At 37.7% G+C, this 18,288-nt stretch overlaps 1 protein-coding gene across 8 annotated transcripts in view; it reads left to right on the forward strand.

Moving 5' to 3' along the window:
- Positions 1 to 13,633, forward strand: part of SNAP91 (synaptosome associated protein 91) — a 128,257-nt gene extending 114,624 nt beyond the window's left edge. For 7 of the 8 annotated variants that reach the window (XM_074368670.1, XM_074368675.1, XM_074368669.1 and 4 more), the window contains 4 exons: positions 5,666 to 5,749; positions 6,384 to 6,488; positions 10,091 to 10,193; positions 12,222 to 13,633. In XM_074368670.1, the coding sequence (XP_074224771.1) occupies positions 5,666 to 5,749; positions 6,384 to 6,488; positions 10,091 to 10,183 (282 nt within the window). In that variant the 3' untranslated portion in view covers positions 10,184 to 10,193; positions 12,222 to 13,633. The remainder of the gene's footprint in view (positions 1 to 5,665; positions 5,750 to 6,383; positions 6,489 to 10,090; positions 10,194 to 12,221) is intronic. The other variant, XM_074368671.1, reaches the window with a different exon arrangement.
- The last annotated feature ends 4,655 nt before the right edge of the window (positions 13,634 to 18,288 follow it).

Raw genomic sequence — 18,288 nt, forward strand, 5'->3', positions numbered from 1 at the left:
AGAAAGCAATTTTAAAACCTTAGGATAAATAATATTGAGGGAGTAAATGATTAAGAGTTAATCTACCATTTGAACAAAACAACAAACTTAGACTACACTCTTTAAATTTCGTGACCCATTTATTTGATCAGGAATATCTACAAGTTCATTTTATTTTGATAGCTGATAAAAAACCCTCTTTCTTTCACACGCTTAAGTCCTAATGACACAACTCTTGTAAATAATACAATTATTATTGTATGGTACAATTCTGATAAATAATGCAATTTTAATAAATGATACAATTCTGGGGTGATGTATTCACCTAGCCTACCACCTGTCCTGTTGAAATGATGAGTAAAGAGTGAATCTGAAATATAACACTTGGAGGGGAGGAAAAGTAACTTTCCCTCTACCATTCTGAGTTCTTAGTAGACTAGCTCCTGTAATAAAACACATATTAACAAGAGAAAAACAGGAGTTTATTAATGTGTATGCCTCATGTACACATGGGAGATACCCAGGGGAAAACGAGTAACTTCAAGATGTAGTCTAAACCACTGGCTTACATATGACCTTTGGCTAAAGACAGAAAAAAGAATGGTATGGAGTGGCCAGTTAATAGGGAGGTTACCAGGAAAAGCAGGGTCAGTGAACATAAGATTTGTTATGTGGGTTTAAGTCAGTGCCTTCTTCATTGATAAGAGTCTCTTGTGATTCAGTCATCCTTCTCTGCCTGGTACAGAGAAGGAAACACCCTCACAAATGGGGGTTTCCTTTGTAAATCTAAATGTCCCTTGCGAAAGTTTACCTTCTACTCTGTTTTCAGAGCTTCTTCTGCATCTGCTGCTTCTCAAAATAGTCAGCTCAAAAGTAATCCTTGTTCCAAAGAAGCCTGTTTGGGGGTGGCATACACTGCTACCCTTCAGTATTTTCTTTCTTTTTAAAAATGTTTGAGATAAATTAATGTTAAATTCACTGTTTTCACAATTTCCAAGTGTACAATTCAGTAATTTTTTTAGTACATTTTTGATGTTGTAAAGCCATCACCATTATCTAAATCCAGAGTATCTCCATCACCCCATAAAAGAACACAGTCTTTCCCAATTTCCCCCCCCCCCTCCCTATCCCCTGACATGCAAAAGTGTACTCTGTCTCCATGGATTTGCCTACTCTGGATATTTCATATAAACAGAATCATATAATACGGAGCCTTTTGTGCCCAGCTTCTTTCACTTAGCATAATGTTTTCAAGGTCCATCCGTGTTGTAGCATGTTCATTTTTTTATGACTGACTATTGTATTGTTTGGATAGACCACATTTTGTTTATTCATTCATCAATGGGTGGACATTTGTATTATTTCAGTTTTTGGCTATTATGAAAGATACTTCTATTATTTGTATACAAGTTTTGGTTTGACTGTATGTCCTCAGTTCTCTAGGAATGGAATTGCTAGGGCTTGTGTGTGTGACTCTTGCACTGTATGCAGTTCCTTAACGACTAATGATCTTGAGAATCTTTACACATGCTTATCGGCCATTTGTATATCAAGAAATATCTATTTATAACCTTTGTCCATCTTATAATTGGGTTATCTTTTTATTGTTGCGTTCTAAGAGATTTTTATTATTCTGGAGATGAGAAGCTTATCAGATACGTGATTTGCAAATATTTTCTCCCATTCTGTGCATTGTCTTTTCTTTTTCTTGATAGTGTCTTTTAATACACAAAGTTTTTAATTCTGATAAACTCCAGTTTATCTGTGTTTGTTGTTGTTGCTTGTGCTTTTGATGTCGTATTTAAGAAATCATTGCCTAATCCGAGATCTTAAAGATTTACAACTAGATATCTTTTTAAGAGTTGTATAATTGTATCCATTACATTCGGTCTTTGCCCTATTTTAGGCTCATTTTCATGTATGGTATGAGACAGCGGTCCAAATTCTTTGTATTGCCAGTACCATTTGTTGAAAAGACTATTTTTTTTCTTCATTTATTGGTCTTGGCATTCTTCTCAAAAATCAGTTGACCCTAGATGTACAGGTTTGTTTCCAGAATCTTTATTCTGTTGTGTTGATCTATATGTCTATCCTTATACTGGTATGACAGTGTTTTGATTAATGTAGCTTAGTAGTGAGTTCTGAAATCAGAATATGTGAGTCCTCCAAATTTTTTCTTGTTTTTCAATATTGTTTTGGCAATTCTGGGTTCCTTTCCCATATAAATTGTAGGTTCAGATTGTCTATTTTTCCAAAAGAAGTAGTTGAAATTTTGGTAGGGATTGTACTGAATCTATAAAGCAAATTGGGAAGTACTGTTATCTTAACAATATTAAGTCTTTTAATCCATGAACAGAGGATGTCTTTCTATTTATCTAAGTCTTCTTTAATTTCTTTAACAATGTTTTATAGTTGTCAGTGTACGAGTCTTGTACTCTCCTGCTAAAATTATTTCTAAGTATGTTATTATTATGCTTTTGTAGATTAAATTGTTTCTGTAATTCCATCTTTTATTGTTCATTGCTAGCATAAGGTAAACACCACGTTGATTTTTGTATAATGATTTCATATCCTGCAACTTTGCTAATAAAGTTGTTTATTAATTCTGATAGTTTTTTGTATGTGTGGATTCTCACGAATTTTCTCTATATAAGATCACATCATCTGCAAATATAGTTTTATTTTATTCCTTTCTAATCTGGATGCTGTATATTTCTTTTTCTTACCTAATTGCCCTGACTAGGACTTCCAGTATATCTTTGTCGTGTAGGGAGAAAACTTTCAGTCATTCAACATTAAGTATGATGTTAGCCATGGGTTCTTTGCAGATGCCCTTTATCAGGTTGCGGAATCCCCCTTCTATTCCTCATTTATTTAGTGTTGTTTTATCATGAAAGGATGTTGGGTTTTGTCAGATGCTTTTTCTGCATCTATTGAGATAATCATTTTTTTTCATATATTCTCTTTATATGACATATTACATTGATTAAGCTAACCTTGCATTCCTGGGATAAATCTCTCTTGGTCATTGTGTATAATTCTTTTAATATGCTGCTGGATTTGATACGCTAGTATTTTGTTAAGAATCAATGTTTGTAAAGGATTTGGTCTGCAGTTTTCTTTTCTTGTGATGCTCTGGTCTGGCTTTGGTATCATGGTAATACTGACATCAAAGAATGATTAGAAAACGTCCCCCCATCCTTTTTTTGGGGACAAGCTAGAGAAATACTGATATTAATTCTTCTCTTTATACATTTAATAGAATTAACCTGTGAAGCCATCTGGTTCTGTGCTTTTCTGTGATGGAAGTTTTTCTGTGATTCAGTGTCTTTACTTGCTATATATCTATTTAGATTTTCTGTTTCTTCTTGAATCACTTGTGGTAGTTTGTATCTTTCTAGGACTTTGACCGTTTTATCTAGATTATCTAATGTTTTAACATACAATTTCTTACAATATTTCCTTATAATTCTTTCTATTTCTATAAGGTTGGTAGTATTATCTTCACTTCCTTTCCTGATTTTGGTTATTTAAGTTTCTCTTTCTTTCTTGGTGTGCCTATCTGAAAGTTTCTTAATTTTATTGATTTTTTTTCAAAGAACCAACTTTTTGTTTCTTTTGTTTTTTCTTTTGTTTTCTTATTCTCTATTTCATTTATCTCTGTTCTAATTTTATTATTTCCTTTTTCTGCTTACTTTGAAATTAGTTCTTTTTTCTGGTTCCTCATGGTGGAAGTTTAGGTTATTGATTTGAGATCTTTCTCCTGTTCTTGTTTCTTTGCATGACTCATAATTTTTTGTTGAAATCTGGACATTTTGAATATTATAATATGGCAGCTCTGGAAATCAGATTCTAAACCCCTCCGCAAGGTTTGTTGTGACTACTTTTAGTTGTTGTTTTGATACTTTTGTTGTTTGTTTAATGACATTCTGAACTAATTCTGTAAAGTCTATTTTTTGTCATGTGTGATCATTGAAGCCTCTGTTCCATTAGCTAAATGGCCAGCTAATGACTAGACAGATGTTACTTAAACTCCCGGAACCAAAAATTATCTCCCCTGCAGAGGGGCTCTGAATGTGTGTTAGGCATGTCTTCAAACTCAGCCAGGCAGTTTGCAACTCTGCCTGAGCAATCACCACTGCTTGCTTAAAACCTCAAGGTCAGCCAGAGGCATCTCAAGTCTTTCCTGAGCATATGCACAGCCCTAGGCATGTGCATGGCTGTCTAAATTCTTGTGAGTATGTCTAAGCTTTCCAAACCCTTAATCCTCAGAGCATCTCATTCTCCTACAGTCTTTCCTTCTGAGCATTTTGTTTAGTCTGCTATTTGCCCTGACTGTTACCCATTGCCTCAGACAGCAACAACTGGAACATATGCCTGTAACTATTTTCCACAAATGGCTTTAGGTAACAACTTTAGCATAGGTGCCTTCCCAGCTTGGCAAGACAAAGACAAGCCTTTTGAGTCAGTGTTGCCAGGGAACCACCCAGAGGAGACAAAACAAACAATTAAATATATTCTGGTACTATTATTGGGCATATGTGCTGTTATTTTCAAGGTAATAGCTGAACTGGAGAACAATGGCTGGACCTGAGATCAGTTAAAATGCCCCAAAGCTCACTGTTCTTACCAAGTTAAGCTGATTTTCTTGATTAAGCACTTTTTAGTTTGCTGCAAGCTTTTAATAAGTTTCCAGAGTTCAAAAAAAGTTGATTCTGACTGTTTTTGCCTGTTTTTTCCATTGCTTTTATGGATTGAGGGACTCCTGGAGTTCCTTACTCCACCATTTTTGCTGACATCACTATAGTGTTTTCTTTTTCAGTTAGGATTTTGGGGGGAGGGTATACCTCAGAGGTAGAGTGTGCTTAGCATACACAAGTCCTAGCTTCAATCCCTAGTACCTCCATTAAAAAAAAACATAATAAATAAATAGACCTAATTATCTCCCCCACAAAAAACCAAACAAGCAATTAGCATTTTGCTCTGATGGTTAACTTAAATTTAAGGGATTGTACTATGGTTAATTTTATGCATAAGGAAAATACTGGGGGTTTTGATGTATGACTGAAAACTATCAGGCCTGTGCCTGAAATGGGGTGTGTGTGCTATATTATGTGCAGTCTTCTAAATGCGTCCTAAAACTTAGAATTAATTTTGGTCCTTATGCAAATGTACAACAGTCAAAAAGTCAGAAAGAAGCAAGGATAACACAGAAAAGAATAATATAACATTGCGGGGAATGGAAACCAAGCATTGAAAAATGTAAATGAAAGCATTCAGCAGATGTCTAACCCAGTATCTGTTGGAGGATATAATGATAGGCAAAGAGATGCTTAGAGAAGTTAGATTTGTTTACGGTGCGGGTGGTATAAAGAGGTAGAGAGGAAGGCCGATGCTGTGTGTAAGCTGAGCCCGAATAAGTGATCGCGAAAAGCACCACCGCAGTGAACAAGTGAGGAACCTTCTTCCTGTCATTGGCTTGGTGCCAGAGCTTTTTTTTTTTTAATTTCAAACTAAAATTTGAGATTTCTTTACATATTTACACACACCTAACGAGCACGCATTTTTAAATTATATTCTGTTAATTTAAAATCAAATTATGTTGGTTCTTTTTGTTTGTTGTTGTTGCCACTGTGTGTGTGTTTTGTGGGTTTTTTTGTTTTTTTTTTTTTTTTTTTCCCTGTAGCAAGGAGCTGTACCTCCAGCCAGTTCGGTTCCTCCTGTTGCCGCTGCCCCATCAGTTGGACAACCTGGAGCAGGATTTGGAATGGTGAGTGATGGCCGGTGCTAAAAATTGTAACTGAGACTCCTGAGGCGTTTGCCAGATCCTGGATTTACTGTAGAGTACAGTTCCTGCCAAAATGCAGTAAGGTTAAAATTTAAAACCTGAGAATGACCTAAGGCGTCTTACACATGACATGATAAAGTAGTTACAAAATACTTCAAATAAACTCCGCCATCAACAATTTTTATAGTACCTGTTACGTCATTTTTGGCGTACTAGTTACGAAACCGGTTCTTAGCTCCGTCATCAGAATCAGCCCCTCATCACTATACTAGGTAGGACTTTTCCCTTCTCACTTTTATCACTAGCAAATTGTAGGGCCATCTTCCATAAAGAAACAAGTGTTTAATCCCTTCAAGAACTACGCTTACAGAAGACGAACAAACAACACAAAGCCTGGTGAGAGCGAGGATGCTGCGAGGCCGGCCAGGCTCCTACCGCCCCTCCCTGATGCTCCACAGTCAGCCGGCCTCCCGATACCCATGGTTCAAAATGACAGATTATGCATTCTCACAGACCTGGATTCCTCAGTAATGTTTCAGAAGCATGTTAAAGACATAAATGTCAGGGCATCGCCAGAGGGGGCGCCACTCACGCTGTGAATGCCTCTGCCCCCCAGCCTCCCGCAGGGGCAGGCATGCCCATGATGCCTCAGCAGCCGGTCATGTTCGCACAGCCCGTGATGAGGCCGCCCTTTGGAGCTGCAGCTGTTCCTGGCACACAGGTCAGTCTTTCAGGGTCCACCCAGGAGGGATACTCATTTATGAGTGTAAAACTGTCACGCGGCAAACGGTTTAAAAATGTTTTTACCGGATGCAGTCTTCATATCTGTTGCTTCCGATGTAAAGGGAACATGGAAGACAGATTGGCAACAGTGTGAGGTTTGGAGGAAATGATAGAAATAACTGACTGTTCAAAGGTCCCTCTGTGGCCAGAGAATAGGTTCTTGCCTAACGCAGGAAAGAATTCAAGAGCAAGGCATCGTAAAGTGGAAGCAAGTTTATGTAGAGAGAGACACGCCCATAGACAGAGTGGGGGCCGTCTCAGAAGGCCAAAGAGAGTGACCACGAGATGTGGGGTGGTTAGTCTTTATGGGCTCGGTAATTCCACATGCTAATGAGCAGGAGGATTATTCCAGCTATTTTGAGGAAGGGGCAGGATTTCCAGGATTTGGGCCCCCTGCCCACTTTTTGACTTTTTGGTAAAAGGTTTAGGGTCCATGAAGGGCAGTGGGGTTCGTGACTCTGGCAAGGTGGGCTGAAATAAGCCAGCCCTAGCTGTTGTGAGATTAGGCATTACCTCGGGCTATTTGTAGGGGAAACACGCCCAGTTAAGAATGTACTTTATCTGTTGAGGGATCACTGGCAGGCATCTGAGAGCCAGGAGTGGGGGTTGTTGGACTTTGAAGGACAACAGTGGGCCCAACACACAGGACCATCAGATTAGTCAATTTTCTAGAATGAAAGCAATACCTTTATGACAGTTTTATCACATTGAAAAGAGACCAGTAAGATGCAGCCAAAAGAAGAGATGCCTGGGGGGACGTCTGGGAGGGTTCCCCACTTTTGCCCTCAGGGGTGCACACCCAGCATCAACATGTGACAAGACGCACGCACGCACGCAGCCCTGCCGGCCCCAGAAGCTTACTTGGGCTTCAGTGTGCAGAGTTTTTATTGACGTTTCATGATATGGCAACCATTGATTAAATTATTTTCCATGTGGTTAAATTCAATCTCCAGCCCTCTTCCCTCCCTGAAGGTCAAACTCATATCATGTGGCCCAAAGACTTAACTCTCTAGTTACATGGTTGGTCTTTCTGACATGGCTAACCACCCACCAAGTCATCTTGTTAGCAGAAACTATTAGGTGTGGTTCCAGGAACCCACCTGAATAACAAAGACATTCCTATCACTTGGGAAATTCTAAGGGTTTAGAAGTTACCTACCAGGGTCCAGGGCAAAGGGCAAACCTCTCTTTGGATGAGGCCAAATTTCTTACTACACAGTGTGCTACCTTTATTAACAAAGATGCTAAAATAGATGCACTTTGTTGAACTGTTCTGCTGCTAATCGTTATAGTCACACTGATGAGCCACCCTTTCTCTATTCGTCTTATAAACTGCCGGGCCAGAATGGAGGTACGTGTGGAACCAAAGAGGTTTTCACCATGAGCAGTTGATTTGGATGAAGGCAGAACACCAAGTTATAACTTTGCTAGCACGGTGCTGAGCAAACCACAACACATAGCTCAGAGTATTTTAATAATATTAGTACATGGTTTCATTTCTGGCATATTTTTAACTTCCCACGTGGGTACTTACATTGTCTAATCAAGAGGACCCTACTGTGAACTTTCTGAGGGTGCTTTAATCCCCTCTGCTTCCTTGAATCATCTGCAAATTTATTCTCTACCTGTTCCCAAAATTTGTTTGCAACTTCTTTACTTTAACCCTTCAAAAGCCATAGGCCCAGGAGAGAGGATGGTGGGGTGTTCAAAGAGATGAATTTAGATATTAGAGAGTCTAGCCTTCAAGGCCATAACCAAACCATTGGCTTCATGAGAAATTTCCTATTCTGCTCTGAGACTAATGAATGCTGCCTAGAGTAGTTTTGAGAGGGGAGTAAGGAAGGTTTGGGGTGTACTAGTTGGGGTTACCCTAGATATTTAAATTCTAAGAAAGATCTTATTTATTGTGAATGTTTTCTTAATGGTTGAATATATTCATGATTACCACCTTTTTGAAAAAGAGGAGAGATGTTTCTATTTTTACGAATTTGGAAAAATGTTACTGAGGTTTTTAAAAATCTTACTGTATTTGGTGTGCTGAAAGCTTTAGAAAAAAATCAATACAGTTTATTATTTAAGGTAGTTTCCCTGCATGGTACCAGTGTTGCATAGCATCAATTTGTTTACTTAATTCAAAGAATGAAAATGAAAAAATAGAGGCTATGATGAGAACACAGTGCTTTTAATCATTTAATTGGATTTATGGTAATTTAGGAAATGGTGTGCCATATTAATACAATGTTTAGATTGTACTTCCTGTGTCTAAGAAACATAGCTGATTATATACTAGATCAGAAAATAAGCATGCGTTTGTAGCTGCAGAAAGCAGGGCAGTTTTTCATCACCGATGCCTGGCCTGTCCCACTGTCCCTCAGCTGGTTGGCATCGTGATGATGTCATCTTACCTAATTGTTAATTAGGGACCAATCCTGGAGTTCCTTATCTTCCAAACAACTGCAACCCTTACCTTTATTTTTTCCTGGTCTTTCTTTGAAATATGATCCCGGTTTCAAAAAATGGAAATTTGACTGACAGATACTATAATCAGTCAGTAGTTTCTGGACCTAGGAACAAATCTAAAACTCCTTACTTCTGGAGCTCTGTTTACTGAACCAATAAAAACATACCTCCCTGCCCTGTGATCCCAGGTTTCTGAGGTTTCCACCGTGTTCCAAGCACAGGAGAGTAATTAGACTCAAAGGGTACACGTCAGCTATTACTCTGCGTAGATTACATGACCTTTTCAACACCTTGTATCCTACCATTCCTGCAAAAGCCTGTTCCCAGAACTGACTTCCGTCACACAATGAAATAATTTAGGTATTAATTAGACAGAAACAAGGTAAGTAAATTTCTGTTGCTTTTGCTGCAGGTTTAGTGTGATTCTTCCCTGTAGGATATGACAATCTTCTCCACACGCTAGACAGGCAGTACTGGAATTTAGTGACATTTGTAACTAGGAGACTCTTTGCTCATCTGAAACAATCCGTGCCCCCAAACTTGACAGGTTTTCACTTAAAATACTTTACATGAAACCTTAATATATTTAGCTAATACTTTTAAGTAATTTCTTAAGTGGCTTTCTGCAAACTGTTTTCTTTCCAATTTTCCTTCAAACTCTATTAGAAAAGTCATTCCTATTCCTTATTAGTTTAGTGCTACTAATAGCTCAAAGTAAAAATGCTTTTGTGTAGAAACGTTGTTTGAGTTTTTTTTTAACTATGTGTTCATAATAGCTTTATGTGACTAGTTTTTCACATCTTCCCTGACTAATACATTGTTCTAACAGAGTCCTCAAACTTCACTTTGGCTAAGTTTGATGTCAAAGAATGCCAAGGAAGCCAGTATCACTTGAAGTATGTTTTATAAATCAACATCTAAGACAACACTGTGGCTAAGTAGAGCAAAGTCGATTTTGTAAATTTTTAGCCATCTGATCCTCCGCATGTTTGTTTTCTGTAGTATGTGCTCTGCCTAATGCTCATCTCTCTCTGTTTGCTTTCTGTTTCCACTGTCTTGGGCTGGCTTTTCCCCCGTTAGCTTTCTCCAAGCCCTACACCTGCCACTCAGAGTCCCAAGAAACCTCCAGCAAAGGACCCATTAGCGGATCTTAACATCAAGGATTTCTTGTAAACAACTTAAGGTATCTAATATTGAGCTTTTCCTGTGGGCTTGTAATAATGACCTATGCTCTGCTTAGTTATTTTCGCTATGATGTTTATACTTCTGTGTTATGAATATATGTATACAATAATAATAATATGAGTATTTATGCTTTTTAAGTCAATGTTGAAAGCTACCTTTAAAAATGATTTTTAATCATACTTAATTTATAAACCTAAGAGAGAGAGAAAACTCTAAATTGTCCTTGCACTGGAAAGCACAAGATTATACTGATAAAGCAAAAAGCTGCCCAAGCTACATGATAAATTAGAAAATTTCCACTTCATTACATGATGACTGGAGTTTATAGAAAGCTAATATTTATAATATGGCATTTAGAAATTGTCTAAGAAGAGGGGAGTGATATAGCTCAATGGTGGGGTTCCTGCTAAGCATGCACAAAGTCCTGGATTCAATCCCCAGCACCTCCATTTAAAAATAAATAAATAAATAAACCTAATTAACCCCCCTCAAAAAAACAAAAATAAAAAAATAAAAATAAGAAAAGAAATTGTCTAAGAATGTATTTGGCTACATACTTATATTTTTATTTTATTAATCTTTATTTGGCCTCATCAGATAAAGCTTAGATTATTATTACCCTTTGTATTTCTGCATTCAGGCAGAATTTTAAATTTCTAGCATTCTAATTTAATTTGATGTAATTTATGAAATGACTAATAGTGGAGTTATGGGAGGAAACTGATGGAGGAAGATGGTTTACTAGTAACCCCGCACTTCACACAGTGGATGAGTTCTCAACAAATACTTGCTGAATGTGGATGATCCGTAATAGTGATGCTTCTCATTTACATGGTCGTTTCCGTATCTACTTCCCAGTTATTAACTCTTTTGATCATCTCTGTAGGAGATCAGACCCTGTGAGATAAATCACCAGATACTTTTGTCTCCATTTCACAGCTGAAAAAACTGTTCCTTGGCATTAAGTGATTTGCCCAAGGTCACGCTGTAGGAGTGTCCAAGTTTTTGGACCACTACCCAGGGCTATTTTTACCATCCATCTATTACCTATATTTTTTAAAAGCTTCCTCTAAAGTCGACTAAGATTTTTTTCTGGATTCCTGTTTTAAGGTTTTTTCTTCATGCAAAATTAATACCTTATCATTTGAAGACCTTGACATCTCAGCCAAGTGGTTTCTCCTTGTGCCCAACTTTCCTGTTCCACTTTGCGTTGGATTGGGCTGAGGCAGGCATATGGGAGACAGAGAGTACTTATTTCTTACCAGTTGGAGTTTCAGGAATGACCAGGGACACTGCAGAGAGCAGCCTTTTATCCACCTTTTATTCAGTAATATTGCTGTCATCATACGCCAGGAACTCTGATAAGTACCTGAAACATATGCTTGAGGCAGTCCCTGCCCTCAGAGGTTCAGAGTTGAGAGACTGATGCAGACGATGTTATGAAGAAGAGTTACCCCCATGGCTAAGCCTTAAGACCCCAGGAAAGGTTTCCTGGCAGAGATGACTGGTGAAGGATGGGAGATAGCCAGGGAGCTTAGTGGGGAGTGGCGTCAGTGAAGGCATTGAGTCACCAGGGACGTCTCACTTCTCTTCTGTTCTGTCACTTGTTCAACTGGTTAGCAGCTCATTGAACACCATACCTGAAAAGAACCCAAAGAAAAAAAAGAAATCCCTGCTATTCCCACTTACTTCACTGCCCTTTTTTTTTTTTTGAAAGGTTAACTGTTCTTAATTGATAGTGAACATCTTACTAAGATTTCTAAGTATCCAAATTTCAAAATTTCACTGATACAATTTTCTTATCTAAAATGAAGCTATACATTAAAGGGTTTTTTTTGTTGTTGTTTTTCCTGGCTGAAATTTTAAGCTTGTTTTAAAGAACTGTGAAGTTTCTAAATGTGAATTTGGTAACACAGAAACGTTTTGTGTGAAGATTTTTCACTGGGACGTAAAATAGCAAGGAAGGGAAAATGTTGGAGGAGTATGTAATACTGTTTGCTAATTCAAGTGCTTTTTATCTTTACAGCTGCAATTTTTGTGACCGAATAGGAAAAAAAAAATGAGTTTGGAGCCTTCAAATAAGATTGATGCTCAGAGTTTCAAAGTGAGCCACCAGTACCAATCCCAATGCTTAGTCATAACTTCTCTTCCAAAATGTGTAGCACAGCTGTGAAAGTGAACACTAGGAATGTGTACTACCTTAGCTGTTATCCCTACTCTCAAAGCTGTAGTGTATTTGGGTTATTTGTGTGTTGTACGATGTAAACAATGAATGGATGTTTCTGATGCCTTTAGTGCTTTTCTGGACCTCACCCATGGACGAATGATGCAGCTGTTGTGTGGTGAGCCATTTGGAAAGATGTGTCTGTGTTTTTGAAGGTTTCAATGTATATATAACTTTTGGACAAACCGAAACTCTCCCTGTCCATAAATTCTCTTTTCTTCTGTATCTATGTTACAAATATAGTGTGATAATATCAGATAGTAAGGAAAACACTCTTAAATATACAAAACTTTTTTCGGTGTGGAGTACATTTTTCCAATCACAGGAACTTCAACTGTTGTGGGAAATGTTTATTTTTGTGGCACTGTATATGTTTAAGACATTTTATTTTAAAAAATATATAAAGGTTAATGTCCAGGATAAATATTTCTCCTTGAAGCTACCTTATCAAGAATGAAAAATCATATGAGAAGAATTCCCTATTTAATCACTGCTGTATTAAAATAAATCTGTTTTAATGATATTTGACAGGTTTTGCACCTAAATTGACCTATTTATTCATTCTTGATTAAATGCACTGAAAAGCAAAGGGTCCGTTTCTATCATGCCCGTGAAAATGAAATTAGACATGTGCTATTCAAGTGATGCTGAAGGCACGCCCAAGGTATATCTGTAATTTAAAGATTACTGCAAATATTTTTATTTTCTTGTGGGTTTTATGTACATCTGTTAATTTGGTAATTCTTTGTGTGTTCTGTAGACTAGTGTTCTTCCATCCCTCAACAGAGCTCAAAGTAGCTTTTGTTGTACCATTGTGATTAGAATTTAAACTAATTCAGAGAATTGTATCCTTTGCTGTACATACTGTATTCTTTGATTTTTAATTTGTTGTCACACTGTCTGTGCTGATGGCTTGGCTTAAGATTTTGATGCATAAATGAGGTCACTGTTGATCAGTGTTGCTAGTGGCTTGGCAGCTCTTCGTCAAAGCATATTGGGTTGGAAAGGTGTTTGCCTTTTTTTCAAATTATTTAATAGATATATGGTACCATTCAAAAGTGGTTGTATCTGAATTTACTGTGGGGATAACATACACTGTAATGGGGAAAAATTACCTAAAACCAATTTCAAAATGGCTTTTCTTTGTATTTCAGTTTAAAAACCCAGTGCATGTACGCCCTCTGAGATGCAATAAACACCTTGAACAAAGAAAATGCAAACCTAATCTTTCTCTCTTTTATTATTTTTTACGGGGGAAAGTCTTTCAAATGACACAAAATAGTGCAAATTTTAAAGCATTTGGGGTGAGAAATGCTGTCTGTGCCAACATAGTTTTGATGATTTTTCAATAAAGTGAAAAACAAGGGAAAAAAGAACAGTTTTAATCAGCTGTCATTAAACTTGGGACTCTAAGTGGCTGCTACCAAATAAACTGAAATTCCATATTCCAGGGGGAAAAAAGGATGAACTGTCTTTTAAAATATGCAATTAAATTCTTTTAATAGTTTTGCAAGAATTCTCTGTTGACGGTGAAGAATTATATGACTTTAGGTAATAGTTTACCTACTCACACGTGCACAGATGCTCAGACACACAATCTAGATTAGCCAATTTTAGTAAAATTGGATGACTCTGTGCCTTTAACTAGATTGTTACACTGTCTCTGAAAGTAGACCCATCTCCAATAGAAGTATTCTTCAAATAGGAACATATTCTTATTTCTAAAATTGTCTTTCCCTGAGTTACCTAGGATTTGTGTCTTTAGAACTAACTTTCAGAAGCTACTATCTGATTATGTAATCTGGTTTTTATAGGTTACACTTGGATCATATGTTACTTTGCGGGCATAATGTAATTAAAATGTGTTTTAGATTGTAAATAATTTTAAGCTTAATATTACATTTTTAACATCCTTTTTCCCTTCCTTCAGTAGCCCATCTGCTGTAAATTCTTAATAGGCAAGGCAGCAAGAACATAGTTTTTAAATCGGACCCTGGAACCTTGCTGTGGTGAGCTTCTTGATGTCCCGGTGGGGAAATTGTCTTAGAGATGATACGTGGGATGAAGTCCTCTGCTCAAACAGTTAATGTCTCTGGAGAATTTCCAACACAGGTCCAGTTGACCCGTGGTGTCCTTCCTCTTGGTGAGCATGCCTTTTGCTCTCGCCCCTGGGCTCTGCATGCGGGCACACGTGCACACAAGCACACTATTCTGGGTGTGACCACACCACTGCTCACACCAGGGGTCACTTTGCCAGCTAACACAGGGCCCTCTGCCTAAATTCCCTCACCAACCCCACAGATGCAGCTCCTACTTGTCCATCATGGCTTCCCACCCTCCTCTTCTCAGGACGCAACTTCCATCAGCCTTCATGGCAGTTAACAGGCTGTGTTATCATGAGCTTGAAGGTGGCATCTGCTCTGGCCATGCGTGAGCCTCAAAGGCAGGAAAGTCTCCTCTTGTTCATACCCTCAGCAGCTAGGGCTTCAGGAGGTAAGTGTCTGAGGGATGAACACGATATGTCAGTTGTTTGAGGTCCCTTCACTTATCTGGGTGCTGCCAGGCTGTTGTATTTCTGATGACTGAAGAGTAACTCACGCAGTGCGTTTGTTATCAAGTGTTTAATAGAGTTTTAATAACTCTCTCTCTCAGCCATTGTAATGGAAGAATTAACACCCATTAAAAACCTGACTATACTTAAGTAAAAACAAAAAATCATTTTGAGTTGAAAGTTTGAGTCACTTTCTGTTTGACATAATGATTGCTAGTGGTTTTCTCAGTACTAAAGTGTCTCTTCTCTGTTTTTCATGTTATTTATTGTAGTTTAAAAAAAAAAAAAGAACAAGAACCAAAGACTTTTGTGGTGGAGTCACAGGGTTCAGAAAAGGAAGAAAGGAGTGGGCATGAAAAAATAAATGAAAACTTGATTGACAGAAAGATAAAATGTGCAGAGCCCTCTTTCTGCCTCTTAAATATACACACACCTTCAACAGTATCTCCCCAAATTTTTGATGGTGGGAAAAGGGCATGGTCATGTAGCAGTGATGACAGTGTTTCTTGTGTGGAAGTAGTTGATGAAACTCAAAATGTGTTTCTCAGTTGGAAAGTCACGTTGGTCTAGCCTTTTGAGGCAGTGGGTTTTATGGTAGCTTGTTATTCATCCTCTTGGGCCATAAGAAAACTTCTGTTTCTCATAACCTGGCTGATGGCAGATTTCACTAATGGATACATTATTCAGATCTCCTGTGTGAGTGGAAATATATGAGGGAGTGATGTCTTGTGATTCATTGGTATGGGAATTAACCTTAGCTAAACTCTCAGATCTTCTGCTACAGCAGAAAATCATCCAAGTTCATTTCCACTTATGGCATGCCTGTTCAAGCAGTTCTGAAATAGGAAGGTATACTGAAGGTATACTGAAATAGGAAGGTATACCTATCATTGAACAGAAGTTTACAAACTCTTTAGTCTCAGAACTGAAATTTAAAATGTATTGAGGACCTTCAAAAGCTTATGTGGGCTATCTATGTCTGTCAGTACTTACTATGTTAGAATTTATAACTGAGAACACTTTAAATTTTTGCTTAATTCATTTAAAACTAAAAATACTAAAACTGTTCTATATTGTCAAATATTTTTGTGAAAAATTCTAATTTCTAAAAAAAATTTTAAAAAGTGACATTGTTTTGCTGTCTTTGCAGATCTCTTTAAAGTTAGACTTAACAGAAGACAGCTGCATTCTTACATCTGCTTCTGCATTCAGTCTGTTGCAATATCCCATGTCATGCAGTCATTGAAAATTTCACCGTGAGCGTACTTGTAAGAAAATGAGCATCTTAGCAGTCTTATGAAGGCAGTTTTTCCCTCACAGTCTTGTTATAAAAGTAATTTTGACCTCACAGACCCTTTGAAAGGGACTCCAGGTCCTCAGGAGTCCCCCGACCACACTTTGAGAACCGCTTCTTTAGATCAAAAAGAATTGTTCTCATGTCATTTGAAAGAAAAAATTTACTGGGTAACATAAAAACACAACCACCACCACTGTGTCTTGTTCAGTGTCTTTCCAAATGCCTTCATCACCCTAACATTTGTTTTTGAGTGACCACGAGGCGTGTACAGGAATGGGAGTTCTGTATCAGCCTCCACGGAAGAGCATCTCTGTTCCACCATCCACTATTAGATGAGTTACGTAAGATTTCTAAATTTGTTTTCTTGTCCATGGAAGGGAGAAAATTTCTATTTGTGTACTTACTCTTAAATGAACTAATACGTAGAGAATGCTTGGTACAAAGGTAGTGCTTGGTAAATATTGCTGTTGCACTTCTAAAAGTATTATGGTTATTTTTGCTATAGGTTTTGTCATTGGTCTAGAATTGTAGGACACAAAAAGATGGAGAAGACAGAAGCATGAAAAATAGTCAATAATAGGAACAGTCCCTAAGAAAGTACAATCACCAGAAGTACTCGATGTGTTTTAAAATTTGGTAAATGTAAGTGCCCATGACACATGTAAATACCACTCACTGTTCAACACAGAGCTGGAGGATGAGGTGTCTGGGCAGGGCACAAACAACAGCCACCAAATTGAACTTGATTTCCTAGTTCCTCCTTCTTAGCACAGTTTGCAGTATCTAAATGTCACTTTTTAAGAACATAAATGAAAGATGATGATATGATAGATGCTTTGGGCCCATACTGGAATTATTTCTATTGGCCAAAAGTGTTTCTACTTGGAGATCAAGTATATTTAACAAATATACTTTGACAGTGATTTAAAAAAAAAAAGAACTAGGATAAATATTTAACGATTATTTGACAGAGATGGAAGATACTATTGAAGTGAAAATATCCAGACCGGACATCGTGTGTGTAGGTTGCAGCCTTCAGGGCTGGAGTACGGAGATAGTTTTGAAAAAAAGCCTATGGTAGCAAGAGGCAGTAGCCTGGAACAGAACCCAGGCCTGCAGATGGGCAGGAGCTAGCAGGCTCCCCTTCCAACAAGGGGAGGGGGAGGCTGTCCTCTCTTAGTGACGGGATTCCCTGCTGTTAACCCACTCTTTAATAAAAATTCATCTCCAGATACCCGAACAACCCGTGGTTCATCTCTCTTCTTCAGAGTAGGGAACATCTTTGGGGTAAGTCAATGAATTTTATAATAATTGTCTTTGTAAAACTTAAACAGGAAGTTCAAACTTACAGCCTGAAGGGTCTTAACCAAGGAAATTTGGTGTTATTTCTTGAAATCATCTGCTATTTTGGATCACATGACTTGACACCTTATTGAAAACGGGACATGGAGTTGTGACCATGTATGTAATGTTTTAGATGTAAATCTGGGGTCAGATTTTTTTAACAACCTGTCTCTTCTCTCAGGGGAAAAAAGATATGGCTTCAAAGCTAAATTAAAAGGAACATTTAGATGAAAACAGACAAAGGTGTGGTTTCTATTTGGGTACAAAACAAAATATAGTTATGTAACTGACAAGTTGGTTATGTGTTAACTAATGGATTAGTTCACTATAAAACTACATAATATTTACTATTTAACTTTTCTGTTGCTTTCTTTGTGTCTGGGTGTTATCAAATTTGTTGATAACATAGTGTACAAAAATGTTTAACATACATGTCTAAGAGTGAACTCATTATCTGTTTTCCTCAAGCCTGGTTCTTTAGTCTCGGTTGGGGGTCTCACTGTCTACCTAGTCTCCCATGCCAGGAATTTGGGGTGACATGACCCCTTCATTTCATCTCTCCTACGTTTAGAGGGCCACTAAGTATACTGAACATTCTGCCCTCAGAATGTCTCATGAGCTACCTTCTCCTGCCATTCCTTGATGCCACTTCCTTAGGACAGCAGCTCTTTACTGGA

This window comes from Camelus bactrianus, chromosome 8 (genome assembly GCF_048773025.1).
Source record: "Camelus bactrianus isolate YW-2024 breed Bactrian camel chromosome 8, ASM4877302v1, whole genome shotgun sequence".
NCBI lineage: Eukaryota > Metazoa > Chordata > Mammalia > Artiodactyla > Camelidae > Camelus > Camelus bactrianus.